The sequence below is a fragment of the Erigeron canadensis genome, chromosome 9, assembly GCF_010389155.1.
Source record: "Erigeron canadensis isolate Cc75 chromosome 9, C_canadensis_v1, whole genome shotgun sequence".
Classification (NCBI taxonomy): Eukaryota; Viridiplantae; Streptophyta; class Magnoliopsida; order Asterales; family Asteraceae; genus Erigeron; species Erigeron canadensis.
Genome location: NC_057769.1, coordinates 6,047,394 through 6,067,790, shown reverse-complemented (window position 1 = coordinate 6,067,790; position 20,397 = coordinate 6,047,394). Strand labels below are relative to the sequence as shown.

Genomic DNA, 20,397 nt, shown 5'->3' with positions numbered 1-20,397 from the left:
CTTTAGTTTGATCTGTTTTTTCTTAGCTGTTTGTTACATTGGATCTTTTTAGACCAAGATGTGTACTTGTTAGTGGCGAGGTTATCTATCTTCGAGGCATGTATGTCATGTTTCATATAGAAGTAGTTGTAGATAGGTGTTGAACATTAGCAAACATGGTATTGTTCAGAGCCCGCTCTTGTGTAACCACCTGCATTTTATTTTATTTTTTTTGTTTAAGGTTTTCTTCTTGGGTTATGTTCTTGCCAAATATTTACTTATCATTTGTCTTTTGCCTTATACAATAATATATTTAAATTATGTTAATTATGTTGGGTTTCTAGCATTTTCTTTTTTAGTCATGCTTTTACTTAATGATTACTTATCAGTTGTTGGGCTATGTATAACTTTCGCCTAACTGAACACTATCACTCTTCATTGAACAATGAACCAGCTCGCATGTTTCTTTTAGTCTATTCTTTCGTCTATGTTTCTTTTATTTGGCCACCTTTTTTTTTTTTCTTCGCGTGTTATCGTGTAATACGTTTTTTACACAACAATGTTTGTACCCAAATTTATGAACTCAAATTCTAAAAAAAACAATAAAAAAAGAGTAAAGAAAATAATAAAATGTATAAAAATATAAGACGTAACGATGATGAAAGTTATTATATATTAATAAGGTTATCTGTCGATACTATGTTAACAATTCATCAAAATCATATTACATCGATAATCTACACTACTCGCTGTCATCGCCACCATCGCCGCTACCACCACAACTGCCTGTCACCATCATTTGTCACTGTCACCGCCGTTGCCATTACATCGCCACACGCCACCACCACCGTTATTACATTGCAGCATCGCGTGAGTACCGTTCTAGTATATATAAAATGACAGGTGAAAATAATCGAAATCAAGTGTTTAAAAGTAAAACTGTAACTGTGTGATAGCTATTTATTGGAAATATGAGAAACCGAAAGTTTAGTGTAAAGAAATAAAAAAATGAAAACTTAGATGTGGTTAAAAGTTAAAGATACACATTGTTTAAAACGAAATTTGATAAAAATTATTACATGTTATAAAAACTTCTACATTCATGTATAAAGAATTTATAAATTTATATAGGATTTTAGTATATATATAATAATGGAGAATGCTTAATCCTCCTAATTCATAACCATAAAACTCTTTATAATTGATATGATGGTGATATGTGAAAGTTTAAAGGGCAAGATGAGAAAAAAGATTTAGTGAAATTCACTTGTAACATTCATATGATCTTAAAAGAATTTTTAAACTAATGTATAGTAAGATTTAATCATTTTTCATATATAAATTTTAGGCCGATGTGATGTTTAAGAGGATTAATAATATTTCATATCTAAATCTCATCTAAATCTAAATTACTCGTACCTTATAAATGATTTACCTTCTCTCATTTTCTCAAAAAAAAATTTATCTACACAAAGTATCCCTCTATTTTATCCATTAGTTTGAATATCATCACCTAATATACATATAATACCCATAAATCTGAACCACTCATTTCCACTCTCTCCTAAAATTCCAACTCCTTATTTTTTTTTCTCTTCCATAAATCATTTTATTACTCTAATTCATTAAAAAAAAAATTCTCAAAAACATACATCGATAAATTATAAAAATTATGAGAATATCTAATATACTCTTAATAGCAATTAGACAGCTGCTGTGGTTGACCTCATATTATTTAACATATGACAAACATAGGGTGTTTATAAAAAGAGAATATTTGCTATTAACAGCATTTAATATTTTTTCAATAATTATATAACATTTCATATTATTTCATTAAGGATGACACTTTGGATAAATTTTTAAATCCAATGTAGTCCACCTATCACCACGAGCTATATAAATGAAAAGGATTGCTTTTTCATCTTCATCCAATGCAAATCATGTCAACTTGATATTAGTTATTTCATCTGTCAATCAATTCGTATTGAATGTCCAGTTCATTTGTAACAGATTGAAATTTTAGTAAATCTTTTTTTTCAAACGATAATAAATCGTTGATTAAATCTCAATTCGTGAAGTAAAATTAGAAGCAGCTGTAGCTGATCTGATTTTTATTGAGTTGAATTAAATTGAATTTAATTTGAAACGGCGTCGTTTTCTGGATCTGATCCAAACTGTAGTTGCTAATGGTATGTGTTTGATGATATATTTTTTTTTTTATTATTTCCAGTATATTTACTTCAAATTTATAGCTGATTTATACTTGTGTGTGTCTATATATACATATTATATTATATATGTATATTATTATTCTTTTTGATGTGAAATGTTAGTGATTTAAGGGGGAAAAAAATGCATTTTTCAGCTTAAATTTGTGCTTATATTTGAAGAAATTTGCTAAATTTGTGCCAATGGGAAGTTAAGTGTGAAGAAGATGTTGTGATAATTGATATTTAAGCATGAAATGATAAGCTTAGTGACGATATGATATGTATATTATAATACGATTCATCCTTTTTGTATGTTTATTCGATTGTATTGAACCGGTAAAATTTGTATTGTGAACTATGGGTATTTATAGTTAACAACCTTTTGTGTCTTATTTGCGCCCGAGCAAGGCATGGACTTTTGTCCTATTTGCGCCCGAGTGAGGTATGGACTTTTGTCCTTGTAGTAACTCATTTGGCTTCCACCACATAGACACACACACACACATATATAAGGAAGGTCGACCCCTTTTACGTATATGAAGTCGGATATTATATACGTGATCAATTAAAAAAATATAGAATTTACTTGCATAGTTGATCTGAGTAGCTTGTGGATTTCGGAAAACTTAAATAGCTACAATAAGTTGAAAAAGTTTAATAAACTGCGTCGTTGGATATATATTTGGATATTAAATTTAGATGTATGTGTGTTGTGGAATGTCTTATACACAAAGTTTCGTGATTTAATGATGTACTAGTTAACTATGTTGTTATTTATGCCTTTGTTGTTTTTCTTATGGAAATAATTTGAAGTATCTGGTTGAGTTGTTTATTGACAACACTAGAAGCCTACTTATAAAGATTTATGAGCACTTCTTTAGGTGCCTCTGATTGACAAACGTTTTGGTTTATTTAATTATAATTATTATGTCGGCTCTTTTTAGGTTACCAGTGTATGCAACTTCATGTTAGCTTGAGAACGTTGTTTATCTATTTAATAGACATAGTTATTTTACCAAGTTGATCCCAATGGCTCTCAGAAGCCGAACATGGAATACACACCCCGTGTTGAACACTAGAAACTAGTAGGATATCGATGATATCTACATTCACATTTTGAATTTGTTTCCGTGTATTTATATCACGATACGATACGATTCACGATACAAGTCACGGTTCAAAATTTCACAAAACGAGTCGTATCACAAGTCACGAGTTGACAACTATGATCATGGTTAATTTAGGTTAAACGGGTGTATGTTCATTTAATAATAACTCATATTGTTAAATTTTCTAGTCATGTTTTCTTGAACAATTGTGTTCAATTTATGATGGGATATACATTTTATAATCATGAAATGTGCACTTAAAGAATAGTTGCTTCTCTTTGTGGGCATTGGTACATGTTAAAGATGAATAATTTCTATATCTTTGTACTTGTGTAGGTGGCAGTCAGTCTTGGAGTCGGATTATTTGTCTGGGTCGAGGATCCAGCTGAAGCTTGGATAGATGGAGAAGTTATTGGGGTCACTGGTGAAGAGATGAAGGTTGCATCTACTTCAGGCAAGACGGTGAGTGTTGTTTCTCAACCTCTAGCTTCTGATATTAATGGATTGAAATCTTGACATTATTTTTAAAGTTCTAAATGTAACCTGTTATTTAACATTCATTGTCGTTCTGATTTGTCTCCTTGCATACTTTCGATTTGTGCAATATTTCACTCTATTTAGTTTGCTAGTGAGAAGCGGATGCTGTGTATTTTTTGCTTGTCATTTTTATTTTTTCTTCTTGATTTTTCTAGGTTGTTGCTAAGTCATCAAATGTATGTCCTAAAGATGCCAAAGCACCACCATGCGGAGTGAATGACATGACAAAGCTGGCTTATTTGCATGAACCAGTGGTAAACCGGTAAAATAAAAAATGTTTGCTAAAAGGAATATGTGTCGAATGGGCTGACTGGCTTGACTGTCACTGATGTAGTTAAAATGCATATATCTTTCGAGTTCCTCTTATAATAGATATATGATATGATCCCACATCGGCCAAGTATGGGATTGGTTGGTGGTTTATTAGCCTAGGTGTCCCCTCCTCCTTTGAGCTAGCTTTTGGGAGTGAGTTCTACACCTAGCTTATGACATGATACGAGCCTATTATGGGATGGGTTCGTATCAATTGGTATCAGAGCTAGCCCTACCTTTCGAGGTTCTAACGCTTGGAGTGGTGGCTTGGACCCAAGGAGAAGGGTGCCAACCGTGACCAACATAGCCGTGACCAACGAGGACGTTGGCTCTTCAAAGGGTGGGGTATTGATATGATCCCACATCGGCCAAGTATGGGATTGGTTGGTGGTTTATAAGCCTAGGTGTCCCCTCCTCCTTTGAGCTAGCTTTTGGGAGTGAGTTCTACACCTAGCTTATGACATGATACGAGCCTATTATGGGATGGGTTCGTATCAATATATATGGAACTAATTTATTTTTGTGATCATATTTTACACACTTATTAATAAAGCTTACTTTTTTTTGGAGGAAATATGTCATGAGACAACCTAAACTGGCCTGTAACGAAAGTTACCCGTTTTGAGTCCTACAACCTGCCTGTTTACTTTTTTTTGGATGATATATGTCATGGAACAACCTAAACTGGCCTGTAGCAAAAGTTACCCGTTTTGAGTCCTACAACCAGCCTGTTTGCCATCTTTTTGTTTCCTACTGATTGTGTTAATCAGGATATACAGTATGTTGCGGAAAATTAGTAAATCTATTATTCCTGTGCAGAGTTATGATCAATGAAGGGATAAGTCAGTCAATTTTGGTTAGTGGAGAGAGTGGGGTTGGTAAAACTGAAAATGCGAAACAACTAGTGCGGTCTCTTTCTTACGTGGGAGGTAGAGCTGCTACTGATGGAAGGAGTATTGAACAGAAAGTTCGTTTGGGCAAGATAGAATTTACGAAAGGGAAGGAAATGGATTCATCTACTCCCAAAGATGAAAAATCTTGGTTGCACCTAAAAACAGCTGCGGAGCTTTTAATGTGAGTGATTAATGTCATTACATACATGGGTGTTCGTCTAGATGGAACAGGAGCAAACAGGAACTGGATATTTAAAATGAATGGAACCCATAACCCAACTGATATAAGCTTTGTTCGGTTTGGTATAGAGCTACTTCTTTCCCAATCTTGACAATTAATGGGATACAACTTGTTGATTTTTAGTTTGAATAATAAGCTGAAAACAAAGTGATCTTGGTTCAAGTTTAATATTTTTAAAAAGAAAGAAACCCGCTTTGGTTTTGAACCAATTGGAGAATCAATTTCTAAAAATTAGTCAAACCTATAAGCGAACCAAAAGTTGTTAGTACCAGCTTGGTCCTTCAGCTTAGTGGTCCATGGTGATTTTTGCCTTTTTTATATAGCGTTAATCAAAATACAAACTTTTTTTTGGGTTTCCTATTTTCTTTTTATTTTTCCTTTATGTTAAATTGCCTTACATTTTCTTTTTATAAATATGTCAATCTAAAAACAAACTTTTTTTGTGTGGTGTTTTTTTTAAATGCCCTAGTTTTTTTTTTTTTGGTGTGTAATTTTAATCAAAATCCAAACTTTATTTGTGGGGTGTCTTTTTTTTTTAATAAAAAAGTTGTGCTTTAATATATTTAAATTTGAAATAGGGAGATGGATCCAAAGAAAGTGGTAGTTGATATAATTTCAGATGATGATCATAAATGGCTAACAACGCTTTTAAAGGATGTTGATGATGATGTATATAAGGATGATGATAAAGTTATTATGGTGGTTAATGAGAATAAAAAATATGTAGTCAAGAATTTGAAAGTGAAATTGGAAGTTAAAGACTGTTTATTTGTTGATGATACTAAGGATATTGATGATGGTGAATGTGTTGTTCTTGGGAATGATCCAAACGAGAATTTGGAAGTTAAGAATGATGGTGGTGAGTGTAAAAAAGGCGGTGTTGATGAGGATGAGGATGAGGACATAGTCATTATTAGCGAAAAGGGACAGGTTAGTGTTATGACTGGCTCGAGTTATTTGTTTTTGGTATATTTAATTAATTTTGGATAGTTATATTTTATATGAGCTTTAGTTAATTGATTGATATGGTTTGTGTTTTTTATTTGGAAACGATCAATTGTGTAAAGTATCTTTAGGGAGAAATAGCTAGGCAAAAGTTGGTTGTGATTTGTATGATTTTGTTGTGGTATGGTCTAGATGATATACTTCATATTAGCAATATAAGAGGGTGTTTAGGATTGTGTAGTTTAAGGTTGTATAGCTTGTTGCATTTTTCAAATGCACCTGTTGAGCCGCACCTAAGTATATGTACTCCTAAATATTCTCTATAAGATGGGTGAGGATTATCACTTGGTTTCTTTTATATAATGTTAAATTATTACATATCTTAATTAAGATTTTAGTTGCTTGTTATGATTTGTCAGATTTTGAAGTTGCATGATGCGGGTGAGGTATTGGTTGTTTGCGAAATAGGACATGTAAAAGTTACTACGCAAGTTCTTGTTGGATATTGGTTTTGACATTTGAGGGCCACAAGTGTATCTAAATGACTAAATGTATCAAACTTGTGATGTTTTACTAGAGCTTTTATAATTTAGACGTTCTTATTTGTGTACCAAACCTTCATTTTGTTGCCTAATGTATGATATTCTGACCTCTTCATCAAGTAACCAGTATTCGGATTCTGTTGACATGGCAGCCATATAAGTTGCTTCATTATTAACCACAACAGCATGTCATTGGTTTACAAGTTATAAGAGGTCAGATACGGCTAAAACTGAAAGTTTTATATGTTCAACAGCAAGTTCTAAGTTGTATACATACTACTCTAGTGGCATACGTGACAAGTTGGATACATTAATGTTAGATTATGAAAATTTATTTGATGGTTTAATTGCTTGTTATCATTTGTATGAATAGGTTGATATACTTATTGTTAGCGAAAAGGGACAGGTTTGAATTATCACTCAAATTGTTTGACATTGGTGTTAGATAAGAAATTTTACTTTACAATGATTCTGGATTTTTTTTATTTTTATTTTTTGGGTGAATTTATACTTGCATTCTGAGATACTTTTGTCTATTTCTTTTTCTCTTGTTGTAGGTTGCATGCCGAGATTATCCTCATTCAAGGCATCTTTGTGTCAATTTCCCCTTCTCCACTACCCCTAATCAAAGTCACTGCAAACAGGTTATTTCAAGATCAATTAATTAGGGGGTGTTTTGTTTAGAACTTAGAATCACTATGAGTTTAGATATTTAGTGGGTTATAAGGGTGATGGGTTTGAAAAATGCCTTATGAGGAGTTTAATTACCGTTATTCAAAACCATACCCATTAACCAAACAATTAAGGTTGTGTTTGGTATGTGGGTTTTGGATGTTAGGAATGGATATGAGGCCCGTTATTATTTTTTGTTTTGAAGAAATGGGTTTGATAAACCCACAAAACATGGGTATCAGGGATGAGCTTTCAGCCCGAAAACCCATGACTAACCCCCCATAACGGGTTGGGTTTCAGTTTCGTTTTTAATGCAGTCACAGGTCATGCCGGTTCGGGACGGGTTTCAACCCGTACACATGCCTAATGGGTATCATGGAGTGTTTTTAATTTTTTTTTTTTTCTCGCACGCATTTCTCTTTCTGTCTCTTTCACCCCTGTCACATATACGGTTATTTCAATTATATTCATTTGTTATTAATATATTTATAAATATTTTATTTTCCTAATCTTCCTTTCAAACCCATTTCCATTCCCATACTAATCATAAATGCAAACGGCACCTAAGTTGGTAATCAAAGGCCATTCAATATTTCCATAAAATCAACCAAACAGCCGTTTAGCCTTTCCTTAGCCACTAAGGAATTGCATAATAACAATATTAATCTCACATAACTTTCATGGAATGCAGTGCTACTGTTATGTTTGTGACTCTCTTGCTCCATGTGTCTATTGGGGCAATGGCAGTGCAACTACCGATCATTGTCATGCGACAGATAAGGACAGTATATGGAGACTCGCTAGGGAAAACGCCAGGAACGATAGCAAAGGCATCCAACCTGTTGAACAACCCCTCCGTGTGGACCCTCAGAGATTAGCACCGGCTATAGTTCAACCTCAAAAGTTGATTACACGTCCCAACTCGATTCTTGGTCCCTGCGCACCAAACTTTCGAGACTCTGATGAGCTGCCAAATTCATGTCGTAAAACGCAAGTGGTCACAAACAATAAAGGGAAGTGGAATGATGAAGTGCAATGCAATACGCAAAAAACTAGGTATGAGATGAAATGTATATTAGCCAACCGTAGTAAGTAGCAAGCAATGACCGATGTGTCAACGAAAAGATGGGTGAATTGAAAACTCTTTTGAATAATTTTATGTTTAAAAGTGAAAAGTGAATGTATGGCTGTTAGGTATATGACCTCTTATATACTAATTTTGTATTATTTATTGTATAATGGATAAATGATTAGACCGATTTTTATAAAATAAAATATCAAGATATTTACTCAAGTTTAGTTGACTAATAGTTACATATTCTTATTTCTCTTTTGTTAATTAGCCAGGAAAAAGAAAAAAAAGGTTTTAAAGATTGATTCTAAGAAAGCTAAAAATTTAAAATGACAATTAAACAAGCAAATATTCACACAACAACATCAATGTTTAACGAATTTGTTTTCTTGGCCCTAAATGATAATGGTTGTACGAAATATTTCAATACAAAATGGATTGACTTATCCTTTAGCTACTCAGATGAGACGTTTCAGTTCGCTAAGTTTGAAAAGTCCAAAGAGTGAGGACTGCTTCTAATCATAGACATATGTGCATCTATTACTATGGTGAACTCATTATCATCATTAGTGGTGATCCAAATACAAGCCGACCCAATAAACCCAAAATATCGGTTTGAAAATAGCCCGAATCCAATATAACCCGAAATAACTTGGGATGGTTAACGGTCCTGGATTTTTGGAAAATACGGTCCTTGGGCCAGTTCGCTCCTAACCTCTTCAAAACCTTCAAATTTAACAAGAAACCTAATTCCTGTACAAATTATGTTTAAGTCGTACTGTTTTAAATGGTTTATGACTCGTATATAGGTGTAGCGGTAGCCTACTTGAAACAACATTCTTTCACTTGGCACATGGGTTCACAAGAGCCTCCATTTCTACCATTTTTTCACTTGCAGAAACATTTTGTAGAAGAAAGCCATGGTAAGATGAATTTTTTTTGTGGATTTAATTATATAACGAATTGTTGTATATATCAAGCAAACGGTTAATTCGGACGTCTTGATATAATGCATGATATGTATATATGACATAAATGTATTTATGTATCAATGTATGATACATTCATACATCACATAAGTTGGTCATATTTGATTACCTTAAAGGCTGTTATTTGAACCTATGATTGGCGGGTTGGAGTTATTTAGTTGATGCATAAACTTTTCTACATTGTTCTGTCCGAACACCTAGATTATGACCAAATAAGCATAACTTTAGTTGTCATGTTTGCCACTCAAATTTTGTAAAAAAAAAACGAATATAAAGTTATTTTGGCATGTTGTGATGCTATGCTACACCTCTAGCAAACTCATTTTGCCATGATGCCACCTATGGGTTTCTTTCATTATCAAGATATGAAAAGTGACTAAATTCAAATCAAGAATATCTTTTGTTCATTTACATAACAAACGATTCACGAACAAATCGATACATATAACTTTGTGTTCAGGTTCATCTGTAACGTGTTCATGTTTATGTGTTTATGAACTAACACAATCGAATAAATATATAATTAGAAGCATAATTCTATATTACTAATCATCCATCTTTTGAAAATACTTATTAAACATGTTTAGTTGTTATTTTATTATTACCATTAGGTCCAATAGCCAACGGTAATGAAGTACCTCCATATAAGAGCTTGGATTTAGAAGACTCAGATTCAAATCTTAGAAGACAAAGTCTTATGATAATATGTTGTCGTGTCTTTAGACGGACTATTAGGGTATTTTTCCTTTTATTAGGTATTGGGTGAATAGACTCTCTAGCGTGACCCGATTAAAACAACATAGTCTAGACTCTGCAATATGATATTCGATTTGTACCTTTAAAAAAAAGTTATGATTTTATTATTAGACATTCAATTGTTTAAATAGTTAAAATGAAAGTCAATCGGTATAATGAATTAAAAATTATAAAGAGGATATCATATCTCACTCCTTATGGTTAGTAAAAATTAATGTATTGCATAAACATTTGTATCTTGTTGTTAGAAAACTCATGAGTTATTTTTTTAATACAAGTCAGATGTCTGTGCAATGCAACGACGATAGTGATAGCATGGAGGGGTGGTGGTGCCGACGGTGGTGGCTGGTTATCGGCAACGGTGGCGATGACGGGTCATGGGGACCACAATGGTAGTGAATGTTAAGATAATTTATGTTAAAAGAGGTAGTGTATCTATATTAAAGATTGAAAGATTTATGTTGGAATTAATTTATCAAGGGTAATATAGGTATATTAGATGTAAATGTTTAAACTAATAAATAAAGATGAGCTATATTTTAGATATATCAATTCATCTTTTAAGATTTTGGGAAGAGGTTCCCTAAAGTATTATAGATATAAGCATGTAATAAGTTGAGCCTTTAGGGCAGTCATTATTATTTTCTTTTTAAAAAAGTTTATATTTATGTTAATGAATTTTAATTCTTTTAAATTTAGATATAGACTAGTGATAAAGACCCGTGCGTTGCTGTGATAGTTTTGTAGAATATTAGTATGCAAAACTCAAAAGAGTTACGTTCGCATATATACAACAAAAGAAGTTGCACTATAGCAAAAGATTAATTGCCGTTCAAAAAGGGCCGGGGTTGTCATTTGTCAGCAAGTTCCTGTTCTGCGATATAAGAACATTATGCTTTTGGTTTCTTAGTTTGATCCTATTTTAGTTGTTGTGATGGCAATAGAGTACCCAAATACAATACCAAGGTAGAAAATGCAACGGAAAAAAAAACAAATTTGAGAAACAAAGTAACTAAATTTGTTTATTGTCATCTTTGACAAATGTACTGAATTCTTCAGCTTAAGATCAAAGTTGTTCAACGTGAATTAAAAATGAAACAACAAACTACTTCCTTTTGTTTCTGTCATCTTCGACAAATGCACTGAATTCTTCTAAAGTTGTACCTTACGCGTAATAGTTGATACATAGCATATTACTTTTTAGAAGATATATTTTTTTTTTGAAAAGTAAATTTTTATTCACACCCTCTGGCAAAACACCGGTGGTACAATATACAACTATTTACATGAGTACAAAATTACACCAATTGCTCCAAGAAATACCTTTATGTTTCGTTCTATTTCTAAACCATAAAAATCCGAGTGATCTAATATTTTGAATGATTCTCGTCGTGCTCACTCTAATGTTTTCAAATTTCAAGTTGTTTCTCGCTCTCTAGATGCACCAGCAGCTTATGATGATTAATCCCTTCAGAACATCCTTTTCCTTTTTGTCTTTCCTCAATGTTTCGTGAAACTCCGGTAGATCTTTTATGTCGAAGATAAAAAATGGTGCAGTTTTACACCATTTGCTGATAAAATGCCAAACCCGAGCAGCCGTTTCGCACTTGCAAAAAAGATGCTCAACTGTTTCATCTTCTTCACCACAAAGCACACAAACCGGGTCCAAAGCAAAACAGTTACGAGCCCGCATCGCTACCATAGTGGGTATGCGATCCATTGACACTCTCCACATAAACACATTACAGTTCTTAGGCACCCAGTTAATCCAATCGAACACAAACCTGTCACTGAAGTCCTTGTCGCCAAGAAGGAAGTCTTTAACATTCTGAATGCTTAAAACGTTATCGACTCCTCCCAACCAAGTCCACCTCTCCGGTTTGTTGTCGATTGTTATCCCATTGAGCAACCTGGTAAGGCTATCCAGTTCGCAAACTGTAGCTGGGTCAGAAGGTGATCTCTCCCAATTCCAAGCCCCATTAAATCTATTTTCCTCCAAACTAAATCTCTCTGCCACCCTAGCTATTTTATCTCTTTCCAATTTGAACAAAACTGGAAATCTGGATCGAAGTGACTCGTTACAGGCCCATCTATCAAGCCAGAAACTAATCTCAGTACCGTTTCTCACCTCTCCTTTTAGAAGGTTATCAATACCCACATTGTTGATTTTAACCATTGTAACGCCTTTAACAATATTCTTTTAAGTTCCAGGTAAGTATTCGTTTACCGGGATGCTGTTCTAACCTCTTTTCGTATTGTGTAAGCTATCTATGACTTTCCTCCATAGGCTATTCAGTTCATTTTTGAACCTCCATAACCACTTAGACAACAAAGCAATGTTTGTATCCCTTAATCTACAAATACCCAGCCCACCCACACTTTTAGGTGAAGCAACCCTCTCCCAAGAGACCCAATGGATTTTTCTACCCAAGTCCGCACTTCCCCACAAGAATTTTCTCATTAAAACTTCCAAAGCTTCAATGACATTACCTGGAGCTTTAAATACCGAAAAGGAGTATGATGGAAGACTTCCCATCACCGATTTAAGGAGAGTAATTCTACCTGCTAACGATAAGCTAGAAGCCTTCCAGCGAGATAACCTGGTTTCAAAAGTGTCTATCATAAAATACAATAAAACGTACATATAATTTATAAAATAGATTGTGTGCCAGCTCCTCCTTTTTACTTTGGTATGCCCCCTTTTTGGTGGCGGTGCACTTTTGTACATTCCATGATGCTTTAAAATACAAGCCCACTCTCATCTTATTTTACGCGCCATAAACTTCACTTCTCAATTTCCCATTGGCCATTGCTTTTATGCGGTTGTTAAATGTTAAATGTCCGTTTTGGGTGTTTAGCGTGTCAGCTTTCAATTTTTCTTTATGCGGTTTGTCTTTGAGCCTATCAACTCGTGATGCTTTCGTATCTTTTTTTTTTAACGGCAAAGGTGAATTATATTTCATATACTAGCAAGACGCTAGGAAAATGCTTACAAGGTTAAAATAGAAAAAGAAATTACAACAATGGTATACAATTACACCATTTATGCCAATCATTCACCATCTTACGTGCCCGGTTTGAAATCCATATGAAAGATACAACTTTGATTTCTTCATATATTGCCGTCGAGGATGCAAGAGTGTTTTCATGCACCACCTCATTTCTTTTCTTCCAACAACTTTGATTTCTTCATATATTGTCGTCGAGGATGCAAGAGTATTTTCATGCACCACCTCATTTCTTTTCTTCCATAAGCACCAAATAGTTACTTGGAATATTGCATTGATAAATTTCTTCCACATTTTGTCACCAACTAAAGAGTTATGATAGAAGTGTAACTCATGTACCCGAAAAGCGAATATAGGATTAATCCTACACCAGCTGCTCACGCTTGACCACACTTCCAAGGCTATATGGCATCCTGTGAAAAGATGGTCAACTGATTCATCAACTTGAAGACATAGCGGGCATAATAAAGAGCCTGGTACTACCCCTCTTTTGCTGAGTTGTAGCCAGGTTGGTAAACGGTCCAAGCTAGCGTGCCAATTCATTATATTAACCTTTTTTGGTACCCAATTGTTCCACCAATACCCACCGATGGCCGCATTGTTAGGTGCAACATCTAATCGTTTTCTTACAATTTCCACCACATAGGTATCTTTGGTAATAAGTGTGTTAAGCTCCACCCCAAACTTATTAAAATCGGTCTTCAGCTTGTAAATACTCCTCCATAAACCCCCCCCCCCCCCCCCCCCCCCCCCCAACCCATTTCTAATGGGGATATCCCGTCCATTACGTGACAACCCATGTGTAGCAACCACTACTTTACTCCAAATCCTGTCCCGTTCTGTCTTAAACCGTGACCACCATCTAGCAAGCATCGCCATGTTGGCAGCTTTCAAAGAACCAATACCCAAACCCCCATTTTCTTTTGTTTTTATTACATCAGCCCATGTGATCCAATTGATTTTTTTGCAATCTTCGTTTTCAGCCCAGAAAAAACGCCTCCTCAGACGTTCGAGTTGATCAATTACTTTAACAGGAGCCCGAAATAGGGAAAAGTAATAAAGAGGGAGGCTAGACAAAACAGGCTGAATAAAAGTTACTCTTCCCTCGATAGATAGGGTCTTAGACTTCCACAAAGAGAGACGTTTGTTGGAAACATCTATGACAGGTTGTCAGTGGCAACATCGGTTCATATTCGCCCCGAGAGGGAATCCTAAGTACTCTGTGGGAAAAACTCCTTGCTTAAATTGGAAGTGATTGGCCACTCGAGTCACCAACTCGCACTCCGACACCAAGAAGTTTAGACTTTTTCATATTCATTTTCAGCCCTGAAATGATATAAAAACAACGCATAATTCTAATAACATTGAGCAGATTTTTTGTCGACCAGGATCGTTAATAATATCAACACGTCATCCGCATACAACAAGTGACTAATTTCTGGCCCTCCATTTGGAAGAGCAATACCATGAATTAGTCCCTTTGAATTTGACGAAACCGAATACGTTTTTCTGCTTATATTTTCTTCTTGGTACGTAAGCATCACATATGTCTCCAAATTCTTCAAACAACCTCCATAACCTGTTGTTGGAACAATCTTCAGGAAGGTTGGAGACGTAGTACATAGTCACCAAGGATTTATCGATGGACTGAGGCTTGCGATTATGACTTCCTTTTCTGCGGTGGGAGACATAAACCCATTCTTCTTCTTTATCTTAATTTGTTCCCTGAGTCACCATGAAAAGCTCCATTGACATTTCTTTTGTCCAGTCGCACCATGAGAGAAAGTATTTCTTTTGTCCAATGTAAAACTTTATCTGAACCCTTTAACTTTACTGAACTTGATCCCACAAACAAAAGTTCATCGGACCTGCTAAATTTGTAATATATTGTTTATCTTTATCTAATCCAATGTGTTTTTAGTTTTTAAGCATTGGGGTGAGCAAAAACTGAACCTGAAAACTAAAAATAATTGAGAAAACCGAACCGAATAAACCGAAAACTGAATAAAACTGATTGGATTGGTTTTGGTTTTTTAAAAACCGAACGGATCGGTTCGGGTTTTCGTTTTATATGCAAAAACCGACGCTAAAACCAAACCGAAACTATATATTTTATTTTTTACTTATATCATTTTGTATTTAAATCTATTACTTATGGTTAATAATTATGTTAATGTCCCATCAAGAAAATTAGTGTACAAATCAAATGTTAACTAATGTACATGTTTCTTGATTAGTCTTTAAAATGAACAATACCAAAGCAATTTCATATAGCAAAAGGAAAACAAATAAAATCTCATGACTTATTAAAAAAATGAAAGAAACTAAGAAAGTACAAAACAAATTACCAAAAGCATGATATATAATTTAATGTTTAGTTTTTGTTTGTCTTATCTTCCTTTCTTTTTTTATGAGAGTCGACTACTTTTTTTCTCCTCATAAATGGGCATATATTCAATTGATTGTTATTTAAAGAATAAAAAATGTTTGATAATTATAGAAAAAAAAAACAAAAAAAGTTGGAGCCAAACCGAGAAACCGAACCGAACGAAAATCGAATCCAACAGTTTTGGTTTTCTAAAAATCGAACGGATTGGTTTGGGTTTCGGTTTTAGGCAAAACCGACCCAAGCTCGCCTCTAGGCAATGAGACGAGATAGCCGAGAGATACATGGGGCCTCAAAGGGTGTTATTAGGTTTACAAGTTGTTATTTCGGTTAATCCGAATAACTTCAAACTTAATCGGCTTGTGTTACGGGTCAAAAACTTTATAATTCGGGTCAACCCAAATAACCTAAATATGATATTTGTAGTATATTGATACTTATATAAAACATCAAATTTGTTTAAAGTGTATATTATATGAATGGTAGGACTTTCATTTATAGATAGATCAAAATCCGATCAAGGTTATAAATGATATGGGATGTTTGAAAAATGCAAAAGACAACCAAATATATAAATATGAAGAAACTTGTATATTGTCAAACTAGCTTATAGTTTGTGTGAAACTTGAGGGAACCACATAAAAATAGTTAAATTTGTACATATAAAAAACTGGAAAAAAAATGTATGAAAAAATGAGTAAAGAAAAAAAAATACCGTAATAAGGAAATATATTTTAGATTTATCTTGTAAAAAAAACCCTAATCAAAAGTCAATCATAATCATTATATTCAAAAATCACAAATTTATAAATTTATTAATAGAAACCTTATTAAAATATGAATCAGAGTAAAAAAAAATCGTTTAAAAGACTGTTTCTCATATTGCTTTGGTATTAAAATATTGAACATGATTTTTTGTAAGAATTCGTTTGATCGCACCTACAAGAGTGTTTATAGGATTTGCTTGCAATCTATATTATGAAAAAATAGTAGAATATTGCAAAATGTTGAAATGTATAAGTGTTTGAAAAAAATAATGAAAGTTGGAGGACTAAAAACATTTTTGACTAAAAGTCTAGTTAAAAATGATGAAAACATTTTGATCCATGAGTGGAAAATATAAGATGAACTTTAATGTAGGATACAGATTTTTCATTTTTTCTATTTAAGAGATTTCTTTTAATATATACTCCGTATAAGAGATTAGTGAAGGTAGTTTTATCATTTTTATATAGTTTATGATTTATTTATCATGTCTATGATTTGTTTTCTTAATACATTCATCTTGTGATGTAAGAATTCAAGAATTGCATAGTAAATATATAAACAATTTGTTTATGTATATAAATATCACTTTTTGCCAGAATTTGAAATTGTATTTTCTTCGTTAGGAATTAGTCGTCTTGTTAGATTTTTTTTTAAATTTTTTTACAAAATTCATAAATGAAAGTATCATGTGTTTAGATAAACTTAATAAACTTATTATTATGTAAGCTAACATACTTTATGCATTTGTTTATAAGACTCGGATATCTATAAATAAAAGGTTTATACTTTAATAATATTTGATATAATTATAAGAGTAATAATCATCGAATGCAAAAGTATAGGAGCCCCTCTTCTCATGATGAACTCGTGGAATGGCAGAATCTCACCAGCTTTTGTCAAGCTGCCGTGTTCAAAATGTACCAGATAAGTGGAAATGGGTAGGAGGAAAAGGTACTCCTTTCTCGGTTAAGAGTGCCAAAGATTTTCTCAGAAGCGGTAATAATTATGGGGACAGGCTCGTGATTAAGGGACCAAAATGGGTCACCAAAGACTGTTTCTGGTTCATGTGGAAAGTCTCATAGAATAGGCTCCCAATGATGCTCGCTTTAAAGGAAATGAAGGTGATTTTCGACGATACTAACTGTGTTCTTTGCAACAACATGGAAGAGAACCTGGAACACCTTTTGTGTTCTTGCGAGTTGGCCAACATTATTTGGTACAAGATTAGCTTTTGGTGTAAAGTTCCCAGCTTTTCTTTTTCTCAATCAAAGACCTTTTCGAGATCGAAGAACATACTGGACTTGGAAAAGGGGCAAAAGAGATTTTCAAAGGAATCATTTTTGTATCTTGTTGGTGCATTTGGCGGGCGAGAAACAACAGAAGATTCAAGGAAGAGAAGACTTGTGCCGAAAAGGTTGTTCATGAGATCAAGACGACTAGTTTTTTATGGTTCAAACATAAATCAAGAAATCGTACTATTAGTTGGAAGATTGGTATAACTTCAATGTTTGTACATAACTTGTAATTATCTGTGTCACTCCTTTTTTGAGTGAGTTGACGACTTTTTGAATAAAAGTTAACTTTTTTTATAAAAATAAAAAATAAGAATGCAAATGTAAAAAAGAAAGTTTGCTTTGCCAATAAACCTTTTCTCATTTTGAAAGTCACTACCTCCTTAAGTGGTGATTAGGTCAAAGTGCAATTTGTCGGCTCGTTTTTACATCACAAATGAGTACCATAAAATTATGCGTATATTTGATCGTGTATTTGAGCCCGGCTTGTAATGAACTCTGAAATTTTGGATGATAGTTCTCAATTTGAGACAAGAAAATCAAATTAAATCAAAGATTTCTTTTCATTTGTCAACAATAAATGATATAACAAATCTAGTCTTATGTATTGCGTAATGTTTGTACGTAAGACAGTTACATCTTATTCACCCAATCGTTTTTGGATGATACTTCACAATTTGAGACAAGAAAATCAATCTAAATCAAAGATTTCTTTTCATTTGTCAACAATAAATAATATAACAAATCTAGTCTTATGTACTGCGTAATGCTCGTACATAAGACGGTTACATCTTATTCACCTGATGGTTAGGGTCGACCCAATAGGTTAGTTGGGCAAATTTTGGCTTACTGCCCCTAGATAATCAAGACCTAAATGTTAATGTTATCAAGATATAATAAATATACTTTTAGGTGTTTTTATAGAAAAGAAAAATAATTCTTGAAGACAACTTGAGCTATAGATAACTATTATTATCATTTTACTTCTCTTTTGAATTAAGAAAGTATTCATTTATTTATTTTTTTAGAAAATGTGATCTCATAATTTAAATCTAAAAATGTTAAACTCGATTTAGAAGTTATTTCTCACCAAATGAAATCATTGAGCCGACAAAAGTTTACGTGTGTAAGTGAAGTGGAAATATTTGCAACAAAAAAATGAATGCAAACCATATAGTATTGTAGCAATCTTGGAAACCAAATCAATTATGGTACAATTTCCATTACATTGAACTAAAATTCTATGGTGTATTAACCTTTATAAAACTAGCTAAAAACTGGGGTTCAACCCGAGCTTATTAATAAAAGTTTTGTAATATTAAGTTACGTCGATGTTTAATAACTATGAGATAGTTCAATCATACTCATAATCTCAAAATAGTATACCTTATATTTCAAATATATATAATTAGCTTATTAAACCGCATAATATGTGGATAATTTAAAAATCTATTATGATAAAACTATTTAAATAATAGAAATTTAAAAGACCATGTATAAATTGTTAAAGTTTTAAAAGAAAATAAGTTTTTATAGATTAGGAATAAATAACAAAAATAAAAATGAAATAAATTTAAAGAAGGAAAGTTTAGTATCATAAGTAAATTAAAAAAAAAAGAACTAAACTTTAAAAAGATTTTTGAGATGACAAGTAAGCTATATAATATATATATATATCATAACAGTTATCTTTTATTTAATATACTCTGTCTGATTGATAACATTAAGACGAAAAAACATGGTGATACTATTTTTGAAAATTGACATATATTCGTATTAAGAAAACAATAAATAAGATGGTTACATTTTAGTTTACATTGGGCTTACGCTACAAAAAAGACATAAATCATAACTCAATTAGAAAATAATTTAAACTTTAAATATGATGATGTGATAAATCAAAAACATAAAAAAGAAAAAATTGATATAAATAAGTGCAATAGTAACAAGTAAGCATTATATACGTGACTTGATGAATAGACAAGATATTAATAGTCGGATAAGTCAATGTCCAAATTGATATATTTTTACCAACTAAGTAAGTTTAACTTTTGAAAGGACAAATTTTCAAAAAAGGTAATATATTTCATGATAAAATTGATTCTACGACGGTAAAAAAAGTTACTGATCAACTTGAAACAGTTAAAACAATCACTAATAAATTTAAATTAAATAAAGGAGGAGAAACATTATTCACTTGTAATGGCTTCAAATAGATGGATTGATATGGTAGATCTTGAGACTGAATGGTCTTTGGTTTAAATCTTGGTGTGAGCAAAATGCTTACAGAAATGGAGACATGGGTTTTTCCAGAATAAGTTTTAACTAAAATTAAAGTTGGATATATGACGAGACATGCCGTTAAACTCAAGTTTATCGTTAAATATATATATATATTATATGTATATATATATATATACACAATGGTATCATATATTTGTTTCAACTAGTGATCCATTTTATTATAAGATTAAGATAATTATCTTTTTTTTTATTATTTTTTTTTTTTGGCAATTTGTCCTTTTTATGATTTATATCTATTAATATTTATTTATACATAAACATTTTTTTTTTATTTTTTTTTCGTCATTATATTTTTGTAATTTATAAATAAGTAAACTCTCAACCAAATGAGGTTTTAAGTTGGGTTTGCAATCTAAAACTTTCAAATTACTTATGAAAA

At 32.6% G+C, this 20,397-nt stretch overlaps 2 protein-coding genes across 3 annotated transcripts; one reads left to right on the top strand and one right to left on the bottom strand.

Moving 5' to 3' along the window:
• The first annotated feature begins 1,914 nt into the window (after positions 1-1,914).
• Positions 1,915-8,718, top strand: LOC122580903. 2 transcript variants are annotated; one of them, XM_043753048.1, is made up of 7 exons: positions 1,915-2,171; positions 3,638-3,763; positions 3,994-4,100; positions 4,970-5,224; positions 5,863-6,214; positions 7,329-7,415; positions 8,135-8,718. In XM_043753048.1, the coding sequence occupies exons 1-7, from the start codon at positions 2,169-2,171 to the stop codon at positions 8,537-8,539; spliced, it is 1,335 nt and encodes a 444-aa protein (XP_043608983.1). In that variant the 5' UTR covers positions 1,915-2,168; the 3' UTR covers positions 8,540-8,718. The 2 variants fall into 2 exon arrangements, with proteins under 2 accessions (XP_043608983.1, XP_043608985.1); XM_043753050.1 differs by lacking the exons at positions 1,915-2,171; positions 3,638-3,763 and having other exon boundaries at positions 4,075-4,092.
• Positions 8,719-11,695: 2,977 nt separating this feature from the next.
• LOC122583099 lies at positions 11,696-12,436 on the bottom strand. The gene has a single exon (XM_043755536.1). It carries the CDS (start codon positions 12,434-12,436, stop codon positions 11,696-11,698), a length of 741 nt encoding a protein of 246 aa, XP_043611471.1.
• Positions 12,437-20,397: the final 7,961 nt, after the last annotated feature.